Source organism: Melanotaenia boesemani, chromosome 9, assembly GCF_017639745.1.
Source record: "Melanotaenia boesemani isolate fMelBoe1 chromosome 9, fMelBoe1.pri, whole genome shotgun sequence".
Taxonomy (NCBI): Eukaryota; Metazoa; Chordata; class Actinopteri; order Atheriniformes; family Melanotaeniidae; genus Melanotaenia; species Melanotaenia boesemani.
In genome coordinates this window covers 12,950,913-12,975,876 of record NC_055690.1, presented here as the reverse complement: position 1 = coordinate 12,975,876, position 24,964 = coordinate 12,950,913, and the positions used below count along the sequence as shown (strand labels likewise).

Genomic DNA, 24,964 nt, shown 5'->3' with positions numbered 1-24,964 from the left:
AAAGCTATGCACAGCAGCAACTAAATGACTCTGTTATTCTAGCTTGTTAGGTGATAAGATTAATTAGGATTTGAATGGGCTACCATCTCCTTAATCCTTAAAATAACAAATTTCTACTCTTATCTACTCAATATGTGGTTAGAACACATCAGAAAACTTTATTAAAACTTAAAACTTGGAATAATAAGTCATCATAGAACAAGACGAGTAATTACAGTACGACACAGCAAACAGGTAGAATGATGCTCACCTGGACAATATCAGTTTGATATTTATGTCTGTGAGATGAGTTCAGCAGATGGAAATTTATGGGCTTCTTTCTTTTCTCTTTATTATCACAGAACTGCAGACAGAGGTGTATAAAGCTAGTGAAGGTTGAACCATGGCTCCATTTTTTTTAATTCACTTACCTCACAGTGTTTCATTGTTCTATGACATATTCATATTTTCATATTGAATGAAAATGGAAAACTGGACTGTAAATAAAAAGCTTAGATTGTTGGTGAGACTATTTTATCTCCTTTGTATCAGCAACCATAATCATGACAAGAACTTTAGGTTTCTAAATCAATTAACTTAGCATTTTAAGACTGTTAACCTCAAACAACACCCCTGGAATCCCCTGATTATTACCACGAATCTCAGCTTGCATATAAACACACCACAGATCAACACACAGCCCACACTGGATGCAGCAAACTATCGATCAGATCCTAAACGCGCTGTCGTGATTTAATTAATGAGATATCTTAAGTGGTATTAAAAAAAGAAAAAGTACATAAAGATATAGAAATCCAGACATTCTTTGTCCTATTTTGCTCTTCATATTTTATTTCTCCTCTCTTGCCATTGTATCAATGATAAAATATATACCTTTTCAAGAAACATATTAAATAGCGTCACCAGCTGGTGGGGAATCAAAAGCTTAGAAGAATGCCTGCAAGAAATAATTTATTATCTCTTGTTTCTTAAACCCATTTTGCAACTCTTTCTGAAAATCATTTTAACATTAACATTTAATTCACCAATGATTTGCTAGTATCCCCCCCCCCACCCCCCCCCCCCCCTCTTTTTTTTAAAAAAAGATTTCATACAATAACCCAATTCTTTAGGTCTATTGAAGTGGTCATGCATATAATTGAATTAGTTTTGAATGTAATGGCGAGGTACTTGAACACAGGGATTTCATCATGTCTCTATAGCTGGCATTCTGTCACACAGCCAAGGTAATAATGTTGTTTTGAAATACCTGAAGCTGAAAACACTGAACAGAGGTTTTGATGAACAGCTTTCATACTTATGCTTAATTGCATTAAAAAGATGTACAGTTGTTATTATAATACATTTTTCTGAGCCTAACCCAAATCATATTAATTATTTGTGTTGCAATTATAAAAATAAAAAGTTCAGACTTATTTTGACTAGTGTGTCTTTTGTCCCAGATTTCCTCTTCTTAACAAGCTATTCTGGAGCGTTCTTTACCCTGTTGTGTTCTTAATGTTGTAACATAAGCAGTTAATTATGGTAATAATAAAATTTTGCCATGTAATTTATCATGTGCACAACTTTCCACTTGTTTATGCAGGGTACAATGTAATGCCATAACACATGCATGTAAGCACATTTCATTTGACTGTAATGATGAAGTAGATTAAATGAGTGAGGAATGAATTCATTTATATTCCCTGCTTGAGATTTAGTATTGATTATTGTGGTAAAACTATCACAATGTCACTGTGATACAAAGAGCTTTTTTTTTTTAAAGGCATATCATTCTGTCAATTCTCTGTGTTTCATTACCATTTTCAATTCAGCTAGAGTAAACTTGATAATCAAAGCAATTAAGAACACAATCAGATGGGTTTCCAAGTGTTATATGGAAACTCAGTTTAGCTGCTCTTTGGGATTCTGGACTTTCTCTCCCAGTGACCCCTCAAGGTGAACTCTTGTATGGCTTGTCACCCCATGAATACTAACTATGGCTGAATTAAACATTTTCTCTCGTTTCACTACTATTTAATCAGTTTTCTTTCAGCGCTGTCTGTCTGGTTCAATCCCTAGGGCCCACCCTCACACTGACTGGCATCATAAAGACAACAGCCAGGCTGCTTTGGTAGTATTTAAACTTCACATCCTACTGGTTGTTCCCAGATTTGTTATTGCCCTTGTGCACTCTGCTTGCTGCAGCCTTATAAGTCAAGGAAAACACTGTTACATAGGTAATGTGCTTTGTCAACCTTTGAGTGGAGCTCAACTATGACCTAGTCTGTGTTTGTAATCAATGGGAGCATATATAAGTTCTAAGTTGTGTTTTTTACTATAATGATTGTGACTATTTTAGACATTTGGAGGAAAGAATTTCAGATATATTCTTCTGGAAACTTTTCTTTGATGTTACTGCTTAAAAATGACCTTGGTGGATTTTGCTACATGGGACTTTCTGGCGGTCATAAAGCTCACACATCCCAAACCACGCTTTAAAAGTATAATAAATCTGACTCTTAGATCAAAACTTTGGAATTCCTTGTAAAAGAAAAAAAGACTCAGTTATACAGCTGCAAATCTAAAAAGATCATAAAGGCATTTTTTAATTAACAGCTGAGATCTGCCTTTAACTCACAGAGATCCCCGTTTTTTAAAAATGATGTTATTAATATATTCCCCACTTGGACATGGAAAACTAAATGTAAAATCCTAATAATGAAACTTGTTGTTCTGAGGTATTAGTATGATAATGAAGCTAATGGCAGCACCTGATGTCCTCCCACAAAAAACAGCTGACATCCTTTTGGCTCAGCAGTTTGTCAACAGTCTTCTACCCTGTGTTTACACATTAATATTCTGTTTGCAACTAAAACTAATAGTGGAATACAGAGAGAAAAAAAAAATCAAATGACACTGTATGATTCAAATATGTAGTTAAATTTGTTTTAGTTTTTAAATTAATTATGCCTATCACTGTGTTTTTGTTTTTTCTCATTAAAAAATGTCTAACTTTCCTCTCTACAGATGACCTGAGGATGGCCAGTTGTTGACTTTTGATGTACAGACAAATTAATCTAACCCATGAACCCCAAAATTATCATCTTGTAATGTCAACGAGCCAATCAGTGAGAAAAAAAAAATCTTTCTACAGCTGTGCAGATATGGTTGCAGCTGCAGAGGATCATGAAAATAGCTACAAATGACTGACCTCCACATAATTTCCTATAAAGACCCTTTTTCACAGCAGACATTTTGGCATGAAATGGGAAAAACTCAGGAGTATTATCAAAGGCTCCATTTCTGCACCTTTTGCATGTTTTGTGTAGAACATGCACAAAAACAAAATACACCTTTTGCAGACCTCATTAATACACATATGCTTGTTCTGCTATTTCAGGTCAAAATGTCTACTTTGAAAAATAAAACTATTAGATGTGCATATTAGCATCAAAAGGGCACATTTACATAGAAACAATAAAAAATTGTATCTTGTATGATAATATATGAGGAGATACTTTAAAATAAAACAGCACTATAGTTTTACTTTGTATAAAAATACAAAATTATAAGAAATGAGCTCTAAGATATCCACAGGTTTAAATTTTATTGGAGGAACATCACTCTCCCACTTACTAATACTCTAACTTTAATTAAGTCTCTGGTGAGGTCCTTGGAAAAATCTCAAGTGCTCAACTTCAAACAGATGGGAAGCTATTTATTGCATACCTTATGCCACAGGTACAGTACTAGAGGCCCCCAAAAACATCCACCACCACATAAAAAAAAAAAAAAAAAAAAAAAAGAAATATGAAAAGGCTTCTGTTTATGTACTCTCTTGGATTTGTATGAATCTAAACTCACCCAAACAATTTAGAAAAGCTTCCTTTAATTTAAAGATACAATATAAAACACATCAAATGGCAGACACTCTTCTTTGCCAGGTTATTTAAAGATATACCACAAAGAGAGTGAGTCAGTGTGGATGAATGACTTTAAAATACAGAGGGTAGTTCTGTTTCGGTCATCAATCCACAGGCTTGCATGTGCCCTGATTCGAACAGTGAGGCTGCTGCCTCACAATGTGGAAGCCTTCATGCAGCAAACAAGGGAATTGTATCTGACTGTACACATTCATCCAGACTAATGGCATGGTGATGCATGTAGGGGGATACACAAGCTCATGTTCTTTGTTCCAGATCATTTGATTTCCTCTAACTTCCATTCGGCTCTGTCACAAGTAGAAGTGTGAGTGATCTGTATAAGCTCATCAAATATGATTAACCAAAGCACATCTCAGGATAATATCTACATTCCTCTGTTCCAGCTGAGATGCAGATGAGGTGTGAATGTTGTAGTTATACATCAAATGGGTCTCCACAAGATCTCTTCTGTGCTTGACCAGTATTGCTTTACATGCAAATGGACTTTTTTGAAAGTAACTAAATATTTCACCAAGACGTGTTAATTCAGATCAACCCATGATGTTATAGAATCTTTACTTCTATTTCTTTCCTGCAATGACTATTTTTCTAAGGTAGCATCAACTGTCTTATCATGCTACCTGATTCTCAATTAGAATAAAATAAAAGCATTAGGAATGTAAAGAAAATGACAATGTGCTACACAAAGTTCTGCAAATAAAAGGATATAATAAAATATCATATATAATTTTTTACAGTGAACCTTCAGATGAAGTGCATGTCTTATAAAATGTTTGTCCAAGTCACCAGAAACACCCACACACACAAATGCATTGATCAGCCGTAACATTAAGACCATTCTCTGCTTGCAAAACTTCATCTATCCTGGTACTCGCATAGATTCACAATTGCCATGTACTTGAAAGTTTCTGCATATACGAATACCCTCTCCCCCCTCTGTCTCTCCCTCGCCCACTCCCTGTCCATATGGCTACAACATTCCCCTGCTGGAAAAGGGGTGGATTGAATGCTTCTCACCAGAAATATTGTGCATACTTATGTTCTGACTTGAACCTTCCAAAAATCACTGGGTCACTTTGCTGAATTACCATTACCTAATAAATCTGTAAAACATGATCCAGAGGACACATGGTTCTTCATTACTTCTGTTAAGCCTATTTCATCCCACATTATCTTTAAAATCATATTATCCTTCTTGCATCCTCCACAAACAGAGTGAATTACAAAAAGAAATATACACACTTGGATACTGAAAACAAATTGAATAACTGTTTTGCTTTTGTTTTCAACAAATTGCTGTACTAGTAGTATAATAGAGTGACAGCTATTTGTGTAAGTATCTTGCAGTCTTGGTATATGGCTACAACAGCTGTCACTAATCTACAGTAGAATTGTCAGGAAAAACAAACTATGCTGTCAACTATTTGGTTTTTGTGATTGTAAAACTTTATTCTCTGCCAGAGCCTTAATGATGAGGCTGAAAAAGCCAAGGCTCATAAGGAGCATGCATTCTTTTAGTGCTGGAGAAAATTAGGGGGTATTATTTATTATAAATGAATGTACAACTTTAAAATCAGAATAGTGTTGCAGACCTAATGTGTAAAAGTGTTAATGTCTCTTTTTAAGATATCAATTTGTCGCTGAAGAATTTAGTCAGAGACTTCTGTTCTGCTATGATAAGGAGCTGGAGGGCTGTTATGGACCCTGCCTACAGGATGCAGTGGGAATCTGTTTCCTCCATTTAGTAAGACTTACAAGATCTCCTCAGAGGTCATGTTGTGATTGTTACATTGCCCAAGGTATGGTTCATCCATTTCAAGGATAAGGAGAAAACCCATTTCCCAACTCACCATTTTGTGATTACACATAAATGTTCTCTCTCTTGATATTCAATTACTAAATTATGATGGATTTTTAGCATTATTTTCTGCCAGGCTTTCTTCTAGACAGTCTATCTCAATTTACATAGCTTTAACAAAACACTGAGCTTTTAATAATGTGAATGAGCGCAATAGTGATAGCTGATGTTTATTTGAACTGGCTGGGCTTTCTGCGGTAATGATTATGAAGTGAGCACTGGGAACAGAGAGGAGAGGGGGAGCTGGGCGCTGTGTGAAACAGGCAGATGGTTGGCCGGACAGCGTGTTGATAATGGCAACATTAGTCTACTGGGAAGCAACATTATGCTCAAGGTCAAAGGGAGCTGAAGAATGGAGGAACATAATGACTTGCGTACTGTGTCATGGAACAAGATTTCCCCTTAAGAGTTTGGATGTATTTAACATGAGTTTAACTAATCAGCAGAAGGCTACCATTTTAATCCTCAAATTTAAAAGTTTGATTCTGTCACTGAAGTGCTGATAATGGACCACTCAGGTGAAGAGGTTTGTGATTTCATAAATATTGCAAACTGCATCCCATCAATCTGGCAGATATTGTTCCTCTGTGATTAGAAGGAAGAATGGTTCTCACAGGGAGAAGGGATCTTGATGGGGAAACTAGCCTCGGCACAGCACCGGATTTTTGTCACAGCAAAAGCCAGCTTATAAAGACTTCCCCACTGGCTTTAAAGATGGCATTTACTGTGACTATTAAAGTGACTGAAACCACGTAAATATACACTTCTGTATTAATGAGGCTGGTGTATTTTAGTAAAAACTACTGTCACGCTGCCCATGGTAATGAGCAACACTGTCTAACAAAACCAAATGACAAAAGTTAGCAGTAGTACTGCAGTACTGTTGACTTGTTGAGTGGAAAGGTGGCAACTTCTGCATTCCTTTTAAAATCTTTCTTCTTCTTGAGCTCCTTCCATGCGAGCCTGATGTTGATCCTCCTTTTTTCTATCGTCGGGCCATTTAACCATCTCCACTTTCTTGCCAATGGTTAAATTGCCCCCGTGCTTCTGCTACATATGTATGGTCCTGCATTTTTGTGAATAACAATTTAACAGATTTTCCAACTTGCCGGGATAGTAAGCATCAGGAGATGTAAGCATCTTCTCCAGTGTCTCAATCACTGTGCACTGGATTACAGGGATTCTACTGTGGTGCTGTTTCCAGCAGCTGTAGTTTTTAAGATGGCAGACTGCCATGGCACTTGCTGGCTTACCCGTCACATGTATGAACAAATATATATATATATATATATATATATATATATATATATAGAGAGAGAGAGAGAGAGAGAGAGAGAGAGAGAGAGAGACATCGATTTTGGCTATAAACAACAGAAAATGTTACACAATGTCCCTTTAATATCTGCATTAGTTAAATATAAGTTTGCTACCTTTTTTTGTAAATTGCATCCAGAGACCATTACCCATTCATCTTGACTCGAATGATATAGATAAAATCTACATTTACGCTATTATATACACTAAACACTGCTGTAAGGCTTTTAACTGGGAAACACAAACGCACCCACAGTAAACAGGTTTTAGCCTCCCTTCCCAGTTAATTTTAGAATACATATTTAAATCTTGACCCCAACTTTCCGAGCCTTGCATAGTCAAGGTCCTTCTTATATCTGTGACCTGTTTCAGATCCACTCCCCGGCTTGTACTTTGAGGTCTGAAGGCCAGATGCTAATTGTGGTCCCAAAAACTTGTTTTAAGACTCAAGGTGATTGTATTTTTGAGGTGGTGGCACCAGGTTGTGGAACGCTCTTCCTCTTCACTGCACGGACTGTTGATGTATTTAAAGACTTGGCTTTTAAAACTGACTTTTAGTTTATTACTGTTTAATTGTTTTTTATTGTGTGTTTGATTATAATGTACGACTCAAATCTTTTACTCTTTTTGTATTTTACGTAGTTTTATTAGTATTGGTCTGTGAAGCACTTAGTGATTTCATACTGTATCTATGAAATGTGCTATATAAATAAATTTATTATTTATCCACTGATTACAATATGTTGGATTATTGTTAATGAGTATTTTTAATTTGTGGGAAAAATGTGGGAAAAAAATATTAAAAATATACTTTTTAAAAAAATGATTTTTTAAATCAACAAAAACTTTCAGGACCACCCCAGCAGTACCTCCGCAGACCGCCTGGAGTCACTTACCCAATGTTTAAGACCTTTGCTCTAAAGTTAAAATGATTATCATCATTTTTATTTTCAAGCAATCAACCTCATACCGACAGCCAACATTTCACACGATGATGTTGGCCCACAACGTAAAGTCCTAGCAGTCTGACATCTACAAGCTGCAGAACTGCTGCACCATTTAGACTAAAAAACATTATTTGCCTCCCACTGCTTTCAACAATGGAGCATGCTCATAGTTTCTAGTACAATTAACTGTCTTGAATGCTCACACATGATAAAATTCCTGGACGTGTACAAAGCAACATGAGTTTAATCACAAAAATCTCACAATTTCTGCACCTTTGTTGTGACTACATTCTGAACAGTTGACTGAACACACTAGACTATAAAGTCAAATTACTTTATAATTTGTCTCAGTTTTCTTCACCCAGCATACTTTCTTTTTTTTCAGTAAACTACTTCAAGACATTTCAAACTCAGTGTTGGTGAGAAGGGGAGCAACTGGGTGAGACTTGCACTTTTTTTTTTTTTTTTTTTTTTTTACCTCATATTAATGCACTAATCATGATTGGAGCTAAGAGCCTCAGGCAATCTTCCTGAGGAGGTTCATGGTTTTATAATTTTCTACAAGTTAGACACTTAGCATATATTATTAATACTAAAGACTGAGAAATACTTAGTAATTTCCTTGTAGTAACAATCACAGTTCAGATTTGATTGTAGGGCTGCCAATCAATATGCTCCTTTCCTTTCACCCTAACTGAGGATCACGTATAAGAGCTGATATTATGACTGCTGGTAAAAGTACTATAATTCACAGGCACAACGCTTTGATCTTGAGTTCATTATACAGTACAAATCTTAGCACAACAAAATGTCAGTTTTGAATTTATTCATATTTTAATCCGCTCTTTCTCTCTTTTTTTCATTTTTACAGTGGCATAGTTGAAAAATGAATATCCAATACTGAGGAAAAAAAGCAAACCTCACACATCCTTCATAAAAAGCAAATTAATTACAGCAATCAAGTTTTTGTACAAAATGAGTTTTTTTATAGCATCATACAGAACTAACAAAATAACATGTATGAGCATTGGCAATGTACTTCAGTGTCTTTGATACAGTGATTATGTACAATGAGGGGATGTCTGATTCACCAATGCCTCAACATGTCGGTACGGTTCGCAGCAAACTCAAAGGCCATAACGGTGATCCTTGTATGTTTTTTTTTCTTTTTTTCATGATAAGTTACTGAATCAAAAAATGGAAAAGTCAATGTCAGACAACTACCTTAGTATTAACAGCAATATTGATCAATATAGTATATAATAAATGTCAATTAGTCATAATAATAAATACATATATTTATTTTTTTATTTTATGCAATTCATTAGAATCCCTGTTTGAAGAAATCCTCAAAAAGTGTGAAAACACTCATCAAAATGACAGAAACTGATATGACATTAAATCAAAAGTTACTACAAGTATTTTTTTCTTTCCTTTCCTTAAAATCAAATACTTACATGTCTTGTGGCAAAACAGATTTTTTTAAGGTAAATGATTAAAAAAGACTGGTAGAATCCTTTAAATACTGTATATGCTAATATACAAATTGTAATGTGTCAGGGATTCCAAGATTCAACAATATTGTTCACCAATATTCACGTTAGCAAAGTATTTTACAGCAATATCCACACATTAAGCATAGTTGTTTGAATAAAATTCAACATAAATAATGAACCAAAGCAAGGTTCCATTCATTCAGTTTGGATTTTACATCAAATAGCTAACAAAAATTAAAGTTCCTCATTCATGACGATAACTGAAATGTTCATCGTGTGTTGGACTCGGTATCTTCATCTAGACTCATATTGAATCCTGAGACAAGAAACAGTTGACGTGTTTTCCCTCTTTGTTAGTCCTCAGACTTTGTGCTTTAATTTTCTAACTTCTCTGTTGGTATAAAAACAACAGTGTGAGCAAAAAAGGGGAAAAACAGAAATAAATCAGTGCAGTATTATACAAACGGTGCCAAGATAGAATTGAGCTGATCTGACAATCGCAAAGACTGTGCTTCTACATTTCGCTCTATCAAAATCTGTTTTATGACATTAGAAACATGTGCATAATGGCTGTGGAGGGGATAAATTCCAGGCAACATCCAAAAACAATAGTTTAAGCCATAAAAATTCATTTGATGTTAATGTTTGATAAATTGATGTAGCGCATGACTTTTGCTTTTAAAGTAAACCACTTTGAAAAGCTAATATGTGTTGAGATGGAGCACGTTTGTTGTTGTGAATTTTTAAAAATCTGCAAAAAAGTTGTGCATCACCTTAAGTAAGAGAGAGTAGAGATAAATAAATGCAGAAAAATGTACAGCATTTAGGCACCAGAAAACTGAAAAAATCTAATTCAGTTGTACATGGTTTGTATTAATTAGAAAATGAGAAAGCTATTTTGTCAGCGAATGCTTAGAAAACAAGCAAATCCAAGCATGAGCTTTCTGAAAAAAAGACAATAGGAAAACCAAGTAAAATAAAACAGATCATGTGGTGGCACTGAGGCAGCTTAAAATTGCATGTCTGCTGTTGAAAGATGGAACAAAGGAGAAGCGGTAAAAAGTCTAAATGAAGTACTCTTTCTTTTCCTCTGCATGCACATGGTTTCCTTCTGCATTGATGATTGCTGTGTCGGCGTCGGGGGCGTCCTCTGCTCCTTTGGCCTCATGTGTTAGATATGTTCCTGTTGATTTACAGAGACAAATCCAACAGCTGAAAAATACAAAGCCTATTCATTAAGACAAAAAGCAATGCAAGTGATCCCCTTTACCTTTATGTCTAGCCAGATATCGTCCAAGAACTATTATCAAACACAAGGTGATGAAGACCACGACTGCAACTACGCCACCGATTAAAGCGTGATCAGGTCCATGTTGTCCTAATGCATTAGGATCTGAGAGAAGACAGAGACAGAAAGAAGAAGGGGAAAAAGGAGGAATAAAATTAGCTGTAACTGTTTCATGCTGCTGTAGGAATTTATTTAATAGCACTGAAAATATATTGCTACTGCAAATATTCTGGATACATTACAGTAAATTTGAGTGATTTAGTTATTTAATTATCCTTTATGTTTCTTATTGTTAAATGTCTCATCCTACAGCTCAGGATCACTTTAAAGAAAACAAAAAAAATTACATGTGGCCACCTCAGGATTGAGGGTTTCTCTGGAGCATGCCTTGGTGTATGCTCTGTAATAAACTGTGAGTGGTTGTCTTTACTCTGCTCCTCTTGTGCTCTCATTACCTCAAACTGATGAATGACTATGCTCAGTTTTGCAAAGTGACCCTGGGAAATGATGACGTGGATGTTACAAACCTTGTTTAGACCTCTCCATTAATAAAATGTAACCCTTGTTTCTAGCATCCCAAAGTGTGAGACTTAAAAAATAAATAAATAAATAAATAAAAAAAAAAAAAATAAATAAAAAAAAAGACAAAAACAACAAGATGAAGTGGTGTATCATGCAATTTATTTTACGCCATGCATAGTAGAACCACCAAGATTGCTTATCAGAAACTCACAAGCAGGCACATAAGGCTTTAAGACGATTGGTTTTGATAAACTTTTTCATTAACTTGATTTTGGCAGCATGTTGATGGGTATAATGATCTGTTCAGGTGAGTCAGCAAGAAGCATAAGCAAAGTTTAAATCACACTTGATGCATACGGCCACAGAATTGAGCATATTTTTTGTGTCTTATTTAAAAAAAAGCACACACACACAAACAGCTACTAACAAAGGGTAACAAGTATTAAATATTTATACCTGCCCACTCAAGCTGTGTAACACTAACTATTCTTATTCCAGTGCCAATGCAAACAATGGTGAGGGCAACACTGCAATTTAAGATTGTTGCACACAAAGGAACGCCTGTCTAAAAATAATGGGATAAAATGTAAGATAACAGCAGACACAAACAAATTAAACTCTACTGTAATTTTTGCAGCACAGAGGGACATCAGTTATTCAGTTTGTTATATTTTGGCTAATCTGATATTAAGGAGCTTATTAACAATATGAAAAGGATCTTATTTCTACATCCTATATTTAACAGACACAAGTTTACATATTCAAAACCTAAATCATATAAGGAACATCTCCAAACTGATGAATGAACAAAAAGCTACAAACTACCACAATGTCTAATATCCACAAAGATCTGACATGACCAAAACCGCAGCACTACCACAGATTCTATCAGCTCCAAACACATATAACAATTGATCTGATTGGGCAAAGACAAACCAAAATAGAAACTTATTGTGTGATAACTTATGCAGCCTGTGACATGGCTGGAGAGACAGCGTCTGGTGTCAGCAGAGCGAGCATCCATGCATGGTGATCATTTGGCTCATGCTGGATGAGTCCATGATGTGCCCTGACCCAGAGCCAGATCCAGCATCACACACTCTAAATCTGGCTTGCAATGATCATCTACTGAGATATTTACCTGTTGTAGACCCTGGAAAGTCTTTGGCTGTGGCCATGGTTGTAGACAGTGACAGCATTAAGGGAAGACGAGGGGAACAACACCGTGATGAAAAAAGTGACCACAAAATTCAAAGCAAAACACAAAGATTAGGAAGATCTTAGTTTTTACTTTGGGCACAGTAAGAGACAAAAAGCAAAGCTTGCTGTCAGAGCCAGATGCTTTACTGCACATAGAGCAACACATTCAGTGAAAGAGCAGCACAAGATAAACACTGTTTGATGTATGCTGTCATCTTTTATCTATGCTTTTCATTTAGATTTATTCTATCTCCATGAAAACATTTATCTGCCTTGTATCTTTATTTTTGTGTACAGCTTTGTGACATTGTTTTAAAATTTGCTTTATTGATAAGGTTTATAATTATTATCATTGTATTATACTGACAAAAAACCATTTAAGTGGGACCCAGAAGAGACAGGAGCGTAAAGGATGCAGAAAAGTTGTTGCTACAGTATAGTCTTGCATTATTTGTCATTCCCTGGTTAGTTTTCCATCCCCAGATGTGTACTGAGGAACAGGCTTTAGTTTTAGATGGGGTTCTGCACATACGTACTGTACATGTATAAGCAGTCCTGTCTCAAGCCATTCACAGCTGTGATTAAAAGAGGGTTCACTGAACAAGACCGCAAGCTAGTAAACTATTTCCTTTAAAATAGATGTGTAAATTACAAAGTTGTAGAATGAACTCCTGCACACTGTCTAACTTCCAAAAATAATTAATTTATTAGCTGTTTTGGGTGCTAGGCCTTCATCAGGCAAAACATAAATGGCGGTCTAACACTGAAACATCACAAATATTTATATTTGACTTGTTTATTTGTCCATTTTCTTTCTGCAAGAAGTGTATGGAAGACTTTCCTAGTACTTTAGAAACACTGACAACAGCAAAAAAAAACAAAAAAACAAATACCAATGGTGACTCAAAACCAGTTTTGCTAATATTTTTTGAGGATGACACTTTTCACATGTTTGCTAAACCTCAGTTAGGTATACCATTCATTTTAATGAAAAACAGTTTAGACAAAATGATATTTTTCATGGTATCCGAAATGTTCATGACTTAAGTGATGGAGTAATCTTTGTGTTTCCTCTATCATAAGATCAAAGCTATTTACACAAGCAACCATTTTTCATCTTTTGCCTGCAGAGTGCTCTTGTAGCTTGATATTACAGATACACACAAAAGCACTGCAAAGCTTGCAACATTCAGGGAGATGAACTGAAGCATGCACATAAAGCATGTGAATTTGATAAAAATTCAAATACAGGTGCATCATGTGCTCCCATCCTTTTGTTACTAGTGGAAACCAAGCTGCATAAAACTGAAAATGAATATGGTCTTGTTTTCTGTTTTCTGCTTCTGCAAATACATTTCTATTTGTGCAGTGGTTTACAAACAGTAAATAAATTATGTGGTAACTCAAAAAAAATAAATAAATAAATAAAAGAAAGAAACTGAAAATGAGTGAACACTGAATTCATCAAGTAAAACAATGCCATTTTCTGGCTCAGAGCTTGGTTGTTAGCTCATCAATCATCATCTGTGTGTTCAGTGTCATGTTTGTGAGTGTATGGAGGGTGGAGGCGGGGCCACAGAGAGGTTGCAAGTGTACCTGCCAGTGCAGCTGTGACTAAGCCTGATGTGGGAATATCTGCATTAGAGAACTGGAAGAACGGAGGAGGAGAGGGAGGCAAGGGAGCTGGAGGCACTAAAGTGATGACGTCAACTAAATTAAAATAGGAACAATAGAGCAAAAACAAACTTCTCTGTGGGGAGCAGGCTCAACAGAAGAAAACTTACAGGAAAATTAAACAGCAAAAATCAATTACTGTGTATTGCTGGTTCACGTTAATTCTTGTCTTCCACCTCAGTTGAATACCAGCAAAAATGCATAGATGACAAAATGCATTAGCTCCACAACAGAGTCAAGCCTCGGATGAATAAATCATTACAGCACTATCTTTAGGGAAGGGATGAGCTGTGCATTGAGAATTTATCTTTTATATCTATTAATTTTTAAGGGGATTGATGACTGGTTGGCATATAGGCCCACACGCAGAGAAAATGGGAAATGTGTCATGCTTGTTCAGGTGAAAATGTACAATTAATTACAGGAAAATGTGAGGGGAAGAGGTAAAACGTAGGGCTACAGCTTCATAGATGAATGTGGCCTTCTGTCAGATGTATTTAACTAAGCTAGTATTTTGTTTAAAGCAGTTTATTAAAGAGGATAATTTCAAAAGGTGATTAATGCTGACAGACAGATGACATTTATGGTTTCTCAGCTTTCTTGTCATTAGCAAATTAGGTTTAGAGGCTGAGATGAGCCACAAAGACCTGGCAAGTACTCCACTAGACACAATGCAGCTCTGAAGAATGAATGTCATCATCAGTGGAAATGAGCATGTCTCGCACATTTTTTTTTTTTTCTTTTTACATGTTCAACTTAATTTTTCATCCTCCCTGGAAACCAGGACCTTTGTATTTACTATGAGAAAGTTGCTGAGGGTTGGAATTTTTTTCCTTAGTTAATCTAACAAAGAGTAAGAAATAACTTCTAAGCACACATAAATCTCACAGCTCTGGTAAATTCAACAAGTTTCTTTTTAATTTAAAGTAATAGAAAAGTCTCAGGCTGCAGCTTGGTTGTAAAATGTGATGAATGGAGCCATGAACCAGCACACTGTAGCTAGATATGACAGGACGATATAGACTGGCCTGACATTGCTGCCTGCCCGTATTCAGTGAGCATGCTGAAAGAGGACATTGAGATAACATAAGCTGAAAGGACGAATGTGTCATCTTCCTTTTCCTTCACTTTTCACAAAGAATGGCTTTTTCTCCCCAAAGCCTCCGCCTTTCAAATCACACAAAGAGGCTGCTGTGCATCGAGTTGCTTCTGAGATGAATAACTCCTCTGTGCTGTTATAAGTAGCTCCCAGACAAACTGCATTCTCATGTGGCACTGTTTAATTGACAAAAATGGAAACACATAAATCCATGTTGAGTTTTAATCTTCTGTCCTTGTTTCTGTATGTTTGTTTTGTATTCTAGGCTGCATTTGATTAATACTATATACATGAGCTGCACAGGCCTTAACGGTCCATTTCCTACAACAAGTTGTCTTTAGTCTCTCAACCTGTCCGCTGTCCAGGGATTAACTCATTTCTCATCCAGGCAAACTCTGCTACAACAAACCTTAAAAGAAAAAAAAAAAAAAATATATATATATATATGTATATAAAAATAAATAAATACTGGCAATGCAGTATTCTTGAAAAAAATCCAAGTGGATTCTTGAATACATATTCTGCTAATCTGGAGGACAAAAGATCTTAGTGGTGAATGTAAGTGTTCACTTGTAAACATGTATTTCAACAATTTGAACCATGATGCATTGTTATTTTGCTAATAAAATCATAATATTGTACTTCAACTTGAACATAAGTTCACCCACATTTTTACTGTGCTAATCATAAAATTTGAATTGATAAAGAATGCACTTAAATGCGATATCAAGTTTTTTTGTTTTTTTTTTTAAGTTTGCCTTATTAGTTTTATTGCAATACCAATTTTTATAACTTTAGATTGTGAATAATCTGCAATTATATCACGTCTTTTCTAATTAGATTCATCAGATTAATTCATTAGGTTCTCAGGCAGCAGAGCTGTCATCCAAGGTGCTCATGTGCCATCTGGAGCAACTTGGTTTAAGTGTCTTGCCCAAGGACACTTTATCATGTGAGGATCAAACTGTCAACTTTGCAAATGGTGAACAAACTGCTCTAGCAACTGAGCCTCGCTCTGCTGTGACCTTCCTATCAGTGATGTGTGATACCACAAATTTTCTTACCAGACCAACACCAAAACAAAACACAAGCAGCTATCAACAAGTAGAATAGCTAACTTTCACACTTTCTGTGTGATTCCTCTATTTTTAGGGCCTATCTCATGCTAAGTTGGGTCAAACAAATCTTATATTAAATAATAATAAGTCTTACATTAGTGAAAGGAGAGAAACACCCAAGCAATTTGACTTTATTGATAGTTCACCACAGACAAAGTTTAAACATCAGGTATTTTTCTCACATATCGGCACCAACACTGAGGCATAAACGTAATAATAAGGACAAAAAACTCAGACTTGCATACTCAGACTCGTCGTAAATCCAACATATTCTCACTCCAGACTCATTACAATCAAACACTTGCTCTACAAAACAGGTAATTGTGCATTTTAAGTTAGAATATCATGTTTAAAAACGGATGGTGATTCTTTAAACAACTTGGAGATAAATATTTTGAATATAAATAAAGTTTGCCTTTAAGTTTTTGTGGTTCTTAAGACAGCTGGATTATTATTATTATTTTTTTTTAACTATATGAATTATTTCAACAGAGCGTGGACTTTGTGATCATCTTTGTAAGATATCTAATATATCAGGCAGGGATTATTGCTTTGTACTCATGCTTTTTGATATTTTAAATTTGCTCTACCTGCATAATAATACTTACCACACAGTAAATGCGAAAGCATTAGCAAAACTCACTATACAGTGTACTCACCATATACAAATAATATGTATTCAGCAAAGCTGGTCCCCACGTGGTTGCTGGCCTCACAGCGGTATGTGCCATTGTCCGTTTTGTTTAGGGTGGTGATGGTAAGTTCTCTGCCCTCCACAATCATGCGTTCAATGTCTGGCAGTTCTCCTCCATCTTTAGACCACAGCACTGGTTCAGGTCTGGGAATGAAAATGCAAAACAACACTATAGACAATTTTTCATTGATATTGTTTCTAATATTTTAAAAATTTTAAACACAAATGTAAAATGGAGGTAAATTGCACTATGAGTTCATTTTTACTCAGTTTTATGTTGGCAACAACCTATAAAATGGAAATTGTAACTAAGCTCCCACTTACCGTGGGTTGCCTATGGAAACACACTCCAGTTTGAAGTATTGTCCTTCTTGTGGAATAATCAGTGAATGTGCTATCTCAACATGGGGGGCATCTACAAACAAGAAACAAACAAACAAAATTCATTACAGCAGGAGTACTGTATGTTAGGCTTTAACTCTGGCACTAACAAAGCACATCATGTATTACCTCTTTACCCTTTGGGTAGCTTTTAGCTGTAGCCCAGATCCCTGTGGTGCTTTAGCACTAATCCCTTACCTGTAAACTAATCCGACACTAATCCAGAACAAATGCAAAGCTAAACTTGCAAACATAAATGTAATCTCAATCCTTGTATTTCTTCTTAGTACTAATCCAGCTTTGTGGGGTGTGATTGCACTCACAGTGGACCTCCAAGACCTCAGTTGTCATGTAGGGTTTGGATAGAGACACATGCTCAACGCTGCAGGTGTAAGCGACACCATCATCCCGCTTGTCCACCTGGAACTGGAGACTACTCTTTACTGTAAATGACTTCCCTGTAGCATTGACCTCCTTAGTGCCTGCAGAGTATAAAAAAACATACCAGGGTGAAATGCACTTGTAAAAATTTAAGGATTTTGGGAAACAGATCAAACTTTTGAGCATGGTGCCTTTTTTTCCTTTTTTTTAATGAAGTGAGAAAAAAAAACAAACAAAAATGCCCCTGTAAATGTGAACTAAATTGGAGAAACATTAAATAATAATTTGAGATGTTGCTTTTCTGACACAGAAAGCTGTGGTGTTGTTATTCTTCTCTGCACCTCTTTTGAGGGTGGGAATCTTTGGCCTTTGAAAGTCAAGTCAAAGCAGAGTGAATAGTGAAAGGAGAGCAATGTGAGTGTTGACTCGGTTGGTTGGGTGTGTTTGCTCCTACAGGACCATCTCTCAAACATCCCACTCAAACAAACAGACACACTCTCTTACAGCAGAGTGAGTGAGAGTGTGGTGGGTTTTCATAGTTTTTGTCATATATTTTCCTTCCCTTCTTTTTCTTTCTTTCTGTTTCACACCTGGGAATTCACTCTTAATAGTGTCGGATCTTGATTTGTGTTTGTTTTCCACCTTTCCTAATGTCCTAATGTTTCCTAATGTCTTTATCAATAAATGCATCCTAACTTATAACTAGAAGCCTTTTCTTTGTATTTTTCTGTCAATCTTCCGTCAGTACTTTTCTCTTGAAAAAGCTGTCTGAGGCTATTGGATCTGAACAGCTACTTCTTCCTCTCTGCTACACTTCCCACATACCAGCAGTTTGTCAGCTGCTTCACCAGAGAAAATAAGTTGGATTTATTTTAGGGAAATGTAAAACATACATGCAACTTCTTTGTCCTGCTTTCTTCTTCCAGAACATCAGACCATATCCTGGTTCTTTTACCCTCCACCTACACAACTATCATTCAGCAGTAACCACTTTTAACAATATTCAGCCTGCACTATTATGTGAGAAGGTACAAAAATACAGGTGGATACCTCCAAAACTACCTGGATTTATGACAACACTAAAATGTTGTGTGGTCAGGAGCACCGCAGGAGACCATTTCTCTTCACCATGTACCCTTTAGAGTTCCAATAAAACTCTGAGTCCTGTCATCTGCAAAGATACTCAGATGGCTCTGCAGTTGTGGGGTGTATCAATGATGGACAAAAAGCTGAGTACAGAGGACAGGTCAGTCACTGTGGGGTGGTGTGGAAACAATCGCCTCATCTTGAACACGAGCAAAACAAAGGGGACAATTGTGGATTTTATGAGTAGCAGGAGTAAGCAAAGCACATTTTCCATCTTGGGAGAAGAGGTGGAAGAATACAAATATCCAGGATTTCAGCTGGACAACAGACCAGCTGCAGTCACAGGTGTAAATACGTCATATAAAACTAATGCAACTGCATTAAACCAATCAGACCCATATTAGGTTTTATTATGTAAAACCATGCAGCAGCATTTTCACAGAAGACAAAATAACAGAAACTGATGAAAAGAGGTGTTTCAAAATAAAAGGTTTCAGAAGACAGCAATAAAGGGGTGAAAAGAAAGAGTGAGCCCAGCTAGCTGAATCTGTAGGATTAAATAAATGATCGCGTAGAACAGAAAGTCAGGACATACATCTGTCTGAACTAAGGCCAAATCAAATATACAGCTTATACTACAAGTGTTCTTGTGCCAGGCACTGCTATGAAGTAGGATTTTCTATCTGCTGTGGTCCTCTTACATCTGAGTGTTTCACTTTTAGGGATTGAGAGAGTCATTGATTTGAATCGGTGGTCCAAGACAGATAAAACAATGTCTCTGCATGTTGATGTTGAATCTTTTTTTTAAGTTGAATTTATTAGTTTGCTATATAGAAAACAATCAAGTATCAAATGTATCCTTCAGAGGGAAAGAGACAAAATATTTGTGATGTTATTCAGGAACAAGATGTGGCTTTGTAAATTGTGTTGTGTTGAATAGTTTTGAATCGTTTTAAACCGAATCGCATTGTAGGAAGTAAAATCCTTGTCAAATCATTAATGAATCACATTGCCTCATCAAGAGGGGTTATTTGTATGTTGTATCAGAAGGGGGCTTCATTGTATTGTTAATGCATCGTATCATTGGCATTGTATCGAATCGGCCTCAGTGGTTAGGATTACATCCCGAGTCACTAAGGTGCTGCCCTCATTTCTTTTAGGTGAATGGCATTTTGCTATTGATAGATGTTTTAAAGCTGCATTATTCCCCAGCTCCTGAAGCTCCTTCTTAAATTACAGCTGGATCTTGATTGCCAATTTTAAACCAGATTAATGCAGAGAAGTGGAGGCATCTGCTTAAATGGTTGTGTGGCTTATGTTCAAGTACTTCATAGCTCTTCATAACACTATTCATAATGATGGGAATAATGATGAGAAGAGGAGATCATAAAAAAAATGTGAGGAATGAATGTAGTTCATTTAGGGACTCCGAACTTATTTCCAAATTTAAATGATGAAGTATCAACAAGAAGTAACTCAGTTTAAAACTATGTGAACTGAACTTTGAGCTAGTTCTTGCAGAATGTGAACTTGCACAACACTGCATATCACTTACATCATTTGATCAAACAGCCAAGTCACAGGTCTTGTATTTGAGACTCAAATGCCTAGAATTTTGCTCTAAAGTACAAAGAGGAATAGGAAGTACCTCTGTGGCATTAAACACAAATCTCTCCTGCTTTTTCTCTCATTTGTCAAGCTCCCTGCAGCATTGGAGCTGAAACACAGAAGCTGTCAGCCTGTTTCAAGGCAGCTGCTAGCACCGCCAGAAAGCACGCAGCGCCAGCTTTTGGAAGAATGGGAATGCGCCCAGGTGCATCTGCTTTTAACCAGTCCCCCCAAGAGGCCAGCAGATCTACCTTCAGGCAAGTGGGGGCCTTTCTGTAACCACCACTTCAACACCTGTCTTAACACAGAGATGACTCAGGGAATGGATTAGATTTTTAAAAAATATAATCAAGCTTTATGTAAATATTGCCAGAATTCATATTAGTTTATCCCAGAAAAACGTGTGTACTGACTTCACCTCAGAGTAATTACAGTTTTATGCTAATAATTTTGTTTTGTCAAGCTAATCTGTAAAAAAGAATTAAAACATACTTCACAAATGCATCAGAGACATTTTAGACACTTGCTCTACAAAACCAGAACTCTTGCTGATCAGAATTACAGTGTGTTGCCTGCTGACCAGTAATTGCAGTTTTAAATGTTTTCTTCTTTCCTCCATTCTGTGATCTAATTTCTCACTTTATTGGCTATTAAAATGCCTTCAAGGATAGATCAGTTCATAAGGAGAAACTGTTTTGCTTCATTAGACAGTTGTTTAATCTCTTATCTTACATAGGAAGTTGTTTATTTGGGATGATCATTTCAGTGTATTTACTACTTTGGTGAGGGCCCAGAGGTAGGGACAGTATATGTGACTCTCTGTGTGTGTAAAGATAAAGTTGAATATACTGTGGCCTAGACATATTTAATAACAAATTAATCAATTCTTTTTATTTTAGTTTAATATTCTCAGCTACAACAGAATAGTAATTTGACACACCAGATGGTTTGTTACATAGAACCATCTGGGAATTCTTCAATGCAAAGTTTGAGAACGCAAGCAATTTTGAAAGATACTTATCAGGTGACTGGATGAACCATCTGTCACCACCGGCTACCCTCAACCAAATTTAATCACTTCCTGGTAAAAATCAAACTATTGCTGACACGGTTTAGGAATAGAATGAAAACATTGTTCCTGTGTTAGATTATTTGCTGTTCTACTGATGACAGCCCAGGCTCACAATAAAACGTGTAACACATTCTAAGCGAAGTCTGTAAAAATAGAGTCAAATGCACCACAAATATTTGAAGAAATTTTCTGTTTTAACTGTTTCTAGTAGTTTTACCTGTTTTTCTTTAATTTGTGCGTTGCTTTCTGGGAGCAAGAACTTCTTCAAAAATTTACACATATCTGAAGTCAATTTGTTCTGGAGTCATATAAGATTAGTTTTCTACTTTCAAACTTCTACAACTGAGCTTAACATCGCTTTATTATCCTAATGACATACACTTCGCTCCAGATTCACAGATCCACAGTATCAAGTGCACAAAGACTCGTGGGAAATATTCAGCAGAAATTTAACCTTTTGTGACTGTTACCCTCTAAAACTGAACTATGTACTTTGCTGCCTGTGTTATGTTGATGTGTCGAGACTACCAAACTTGAAGAAGAAGAATTTTTTTGTTTCTCTGGGAGTTATACTGAACAAGAACTAAATAACTGCTCTTGGATTAACTAAATTCAATCACTTGTTACCAATTCAAGTTAATATTTTAATTTGGTTCAAATGTTCCCTCTTCTTTGTTCAGTGTGGTATCATTCCATGAATGTAACAGAAAGTAAAGAATTTTCAGATTAACATAAATGTCCATGAATGCTACAGGACATGTACTGTGGAAGTACATGCCCCCAACTATTTCCTCCCTTTTTGTAAATGCCCAACTCTAAACAGAACACGCATATAATACAGAATACACATAGATGCAGTGAACCTATATTCTGGTGTTACGACAAATGTTGCAAAAATCGGCTCTCCTGGTTTTGGGTGAAGGATAGATGGTTGTATTCACTGATTAATTTTTTAAATAATATTATTATGACAAAAACATCATCTATGTTTTACCAGAAACTTCCTTTTAGCAAAAACACACATAATTACTCAACAAGGCATGCAGTTTTACTACCAAAATGTAAAACCAGTTTAAGCCAACGTATAGTGATGTTTAGAGCCTTGTATGAGTGGAACTCACTACCACAAAATATTATACAACAACGCACTGCTTATTGTTTTAAAAAGCAACTGAAAATACACTATAAAAATAATCTGATTTAAACTGAAATAATGTGCAAGTGTACTTTTGTTTGATAGTATATAAGTATGCCTACATTGTAAATTAATGTATAAATTATGACAATGTATGGGAATTAATATTGTATTTGTCGAAAATGTAAGATGATCAAAATGTTATTTTAATATTTAATCTGTAATCTGTTAAAAATGTAAATTGTATACTTTTTCTACTGTAAACTGACCCCTGGAAGAATAGATGATGTAGCATGCTGCTGACGCTAACTGGGATCTAAATAAACATAAACATAAATATCATCAAATTAAAAAAATGAAAAGTTGTTGGAAAGCATTGGGTTGGATGGGTCTAAAACTTGGTTCTTTTGCATTACAGTGAGTGGTGTAACACCACTGGCCACCCTGCCCTAATTTATGATACTTCTGTGATATCACATTTGTGACAGTTTCATGAAATGTAAAACTCAAACCTCACTCAAAACTCACTGTTACAGTTACAGAGAAAAGGGCTGTCTTGTCAAGTCTGTGAAATTTTGAGAATGCATTTCTTTTTTTACTTTTTAAACATATGTAACAGTTTCAAATAATGAAAAAAGAGGCATGTTATGGTTTTGGTAATTTTGTAGTATGTAAACTACTGTATGCTGTAATCTTACAATTTTACAATTTCTTAGCCTCTGTTGTGAAATGGCTTTGTTGTGCACTGAAATCTTTGTAGTTATTTTACATTCTGGTAAGAGACTGCTTTGCAAATAAAGATCAATGCTTGCAAAGGTTCTAATAACATACCTGGTTGTGTGCTGAGGGACTGTGCCGGGGGGGCTCATGTTGTCTCCACGGACATCTTCAACATCGCGCTGAGCCAGGCTGTTGTCTCAACATGCCTCAAAACCACCACATCACCATTATCCCTGTCCCGGAGAAGTTATCGCCCTCCTGTTTCAACGACTACCATCCGGTAGCCCTCACTCCCAATCTTATAAGGTACTTCAAACGGCTAGTGTTAAAACACACAAAGTCTGTCCTTCCACTCTTACTGGACACCTTCCAGTTTGCATATCAGTCCAACTGCTTGACCGACGATGCCATCTCCACTGCCCTCCACACAGCCCTCACACATCTAGACACGAAAGACTTTTACGTCAGAATGCTGTTCATAGACTTCAGTTAGGCATTCAACACAATCACTCCCCAACAGCTCACTCTGAAACTGGACCAGCTGGGAATTAACACCTCACTGTGCAACTGGCTGCTGGACGTCCTGACTGGGAGACCACAGGCAATTCGGGCTGGCAGGAACACACCCAGCATCACCACACTGAGCATGGCGGCCCCTCAGGGATGTGTGCTGAGCCCCCTTCTCTTTGCTCTGCTGACCCACAACTGCACACCGTCATACAGCTCTAACCCCATCAAGTTTGTAGATGACAAGACTGTGGTCAATCTCATCAGCAACGACGATGAACAATCTCTCTCTGAATGTGGAGATGACGAAGGAGATTGTCGTAGACTTTAGAAGAATGTTCCCCCCAGCATGCACCTCTGACCATGAATGGTGCTACGGTGGAGAGAGGGAGCAGCACCAAGTTTCTGGGTGGGCATGTCACAGAGGACCTCTCCTGGACCCTCACCACCACATCACCGGCCAAGAAAGCCAACCAGCGCCTTCCTACTAGCAGGCTTGGGGACAACTTGGCCCACTAGGCTGTAAGGATGCTGAACTCTCTCCCTGCTCTGCCCCCCTTCCACACACACACACACATACACACACACAATGGACTCTGACTCCTCCCATCATCACTTGAACTTTTTACACCCTCAGGTACAAGCACACAGCCACTTTAATCACTTTAACCAGGTCATAAGCTAAGTCAATCTTCTTTTCTTCTTTTGCATTATAACCATAAACCTAAGCTGCACTGGCTGTATTTTGCCTTGTTTATTTATTATCGTGTTTTACTTCTTACCTAGTGATAGTACTTGTTTTGTTTATTGGCTTACATTCTCTTAATTCATGCACCAAAGTTTGAGAGAACCATAATTTCAATTCTCTGTTTGTCCTGTACATGCTGCAGAATTGACAATAAAGCTGACTTTGACTTTTTACTGTGATATATTGTCCT

At 36.5% G+C, this 24,964-nt stretch overlaps 1 protein-coding gene across 3 annotated transcripts in view; it reads right to left on the bottom strand.

Annotated features, from left to right (window-relative positions):
* Positions 1 to 8,859: 8,859 nt before the first annotated feature.
* Positions 8,860 to 24,964, bottom strand: part of cadm2b (cell adhesion molecule 2b) — a 132,611-nt gene continuing 116,506 nt past the window's right edge. For 2 of the 3 annotated variants that reach the window (XM_041995619.1, XM_041995621.1), the window contains 6 exons: positions 17,841 to 17,999; positions 17,461 to 17,551; positions 17,102 to 17,280; positions 12,493 to 12,519; positions 10,812 to 10,934; positions 8,860 to 10,724 (listed from right to left, as the gene is read on the bottom strand). In XM_041995619.1, the coding sequence (XP_041851553.1) occupies positions 10,606 to 10,724; positions 10,812 to 10,934; positions 12,493 to 12,519; positions 17,102 to 17,280; positions 17,461 to 17,551; positions 17,841 to 17,999 (698 nt within the window). In that variant the 3' untranslated portion in view covers positions 8,860 to 10,605. The remainder of the gene's footprint in view (positions 10,725 to 10,811; positions 10,935 to 12,492; positions 12,520 to 17,101; positions 17,281 to 17,460; positions 17,552 to 17,840; positions 18,000 to 24,964) is intronic. The other variant, XM_041995620.1, reaches the window with a different exon arrangement.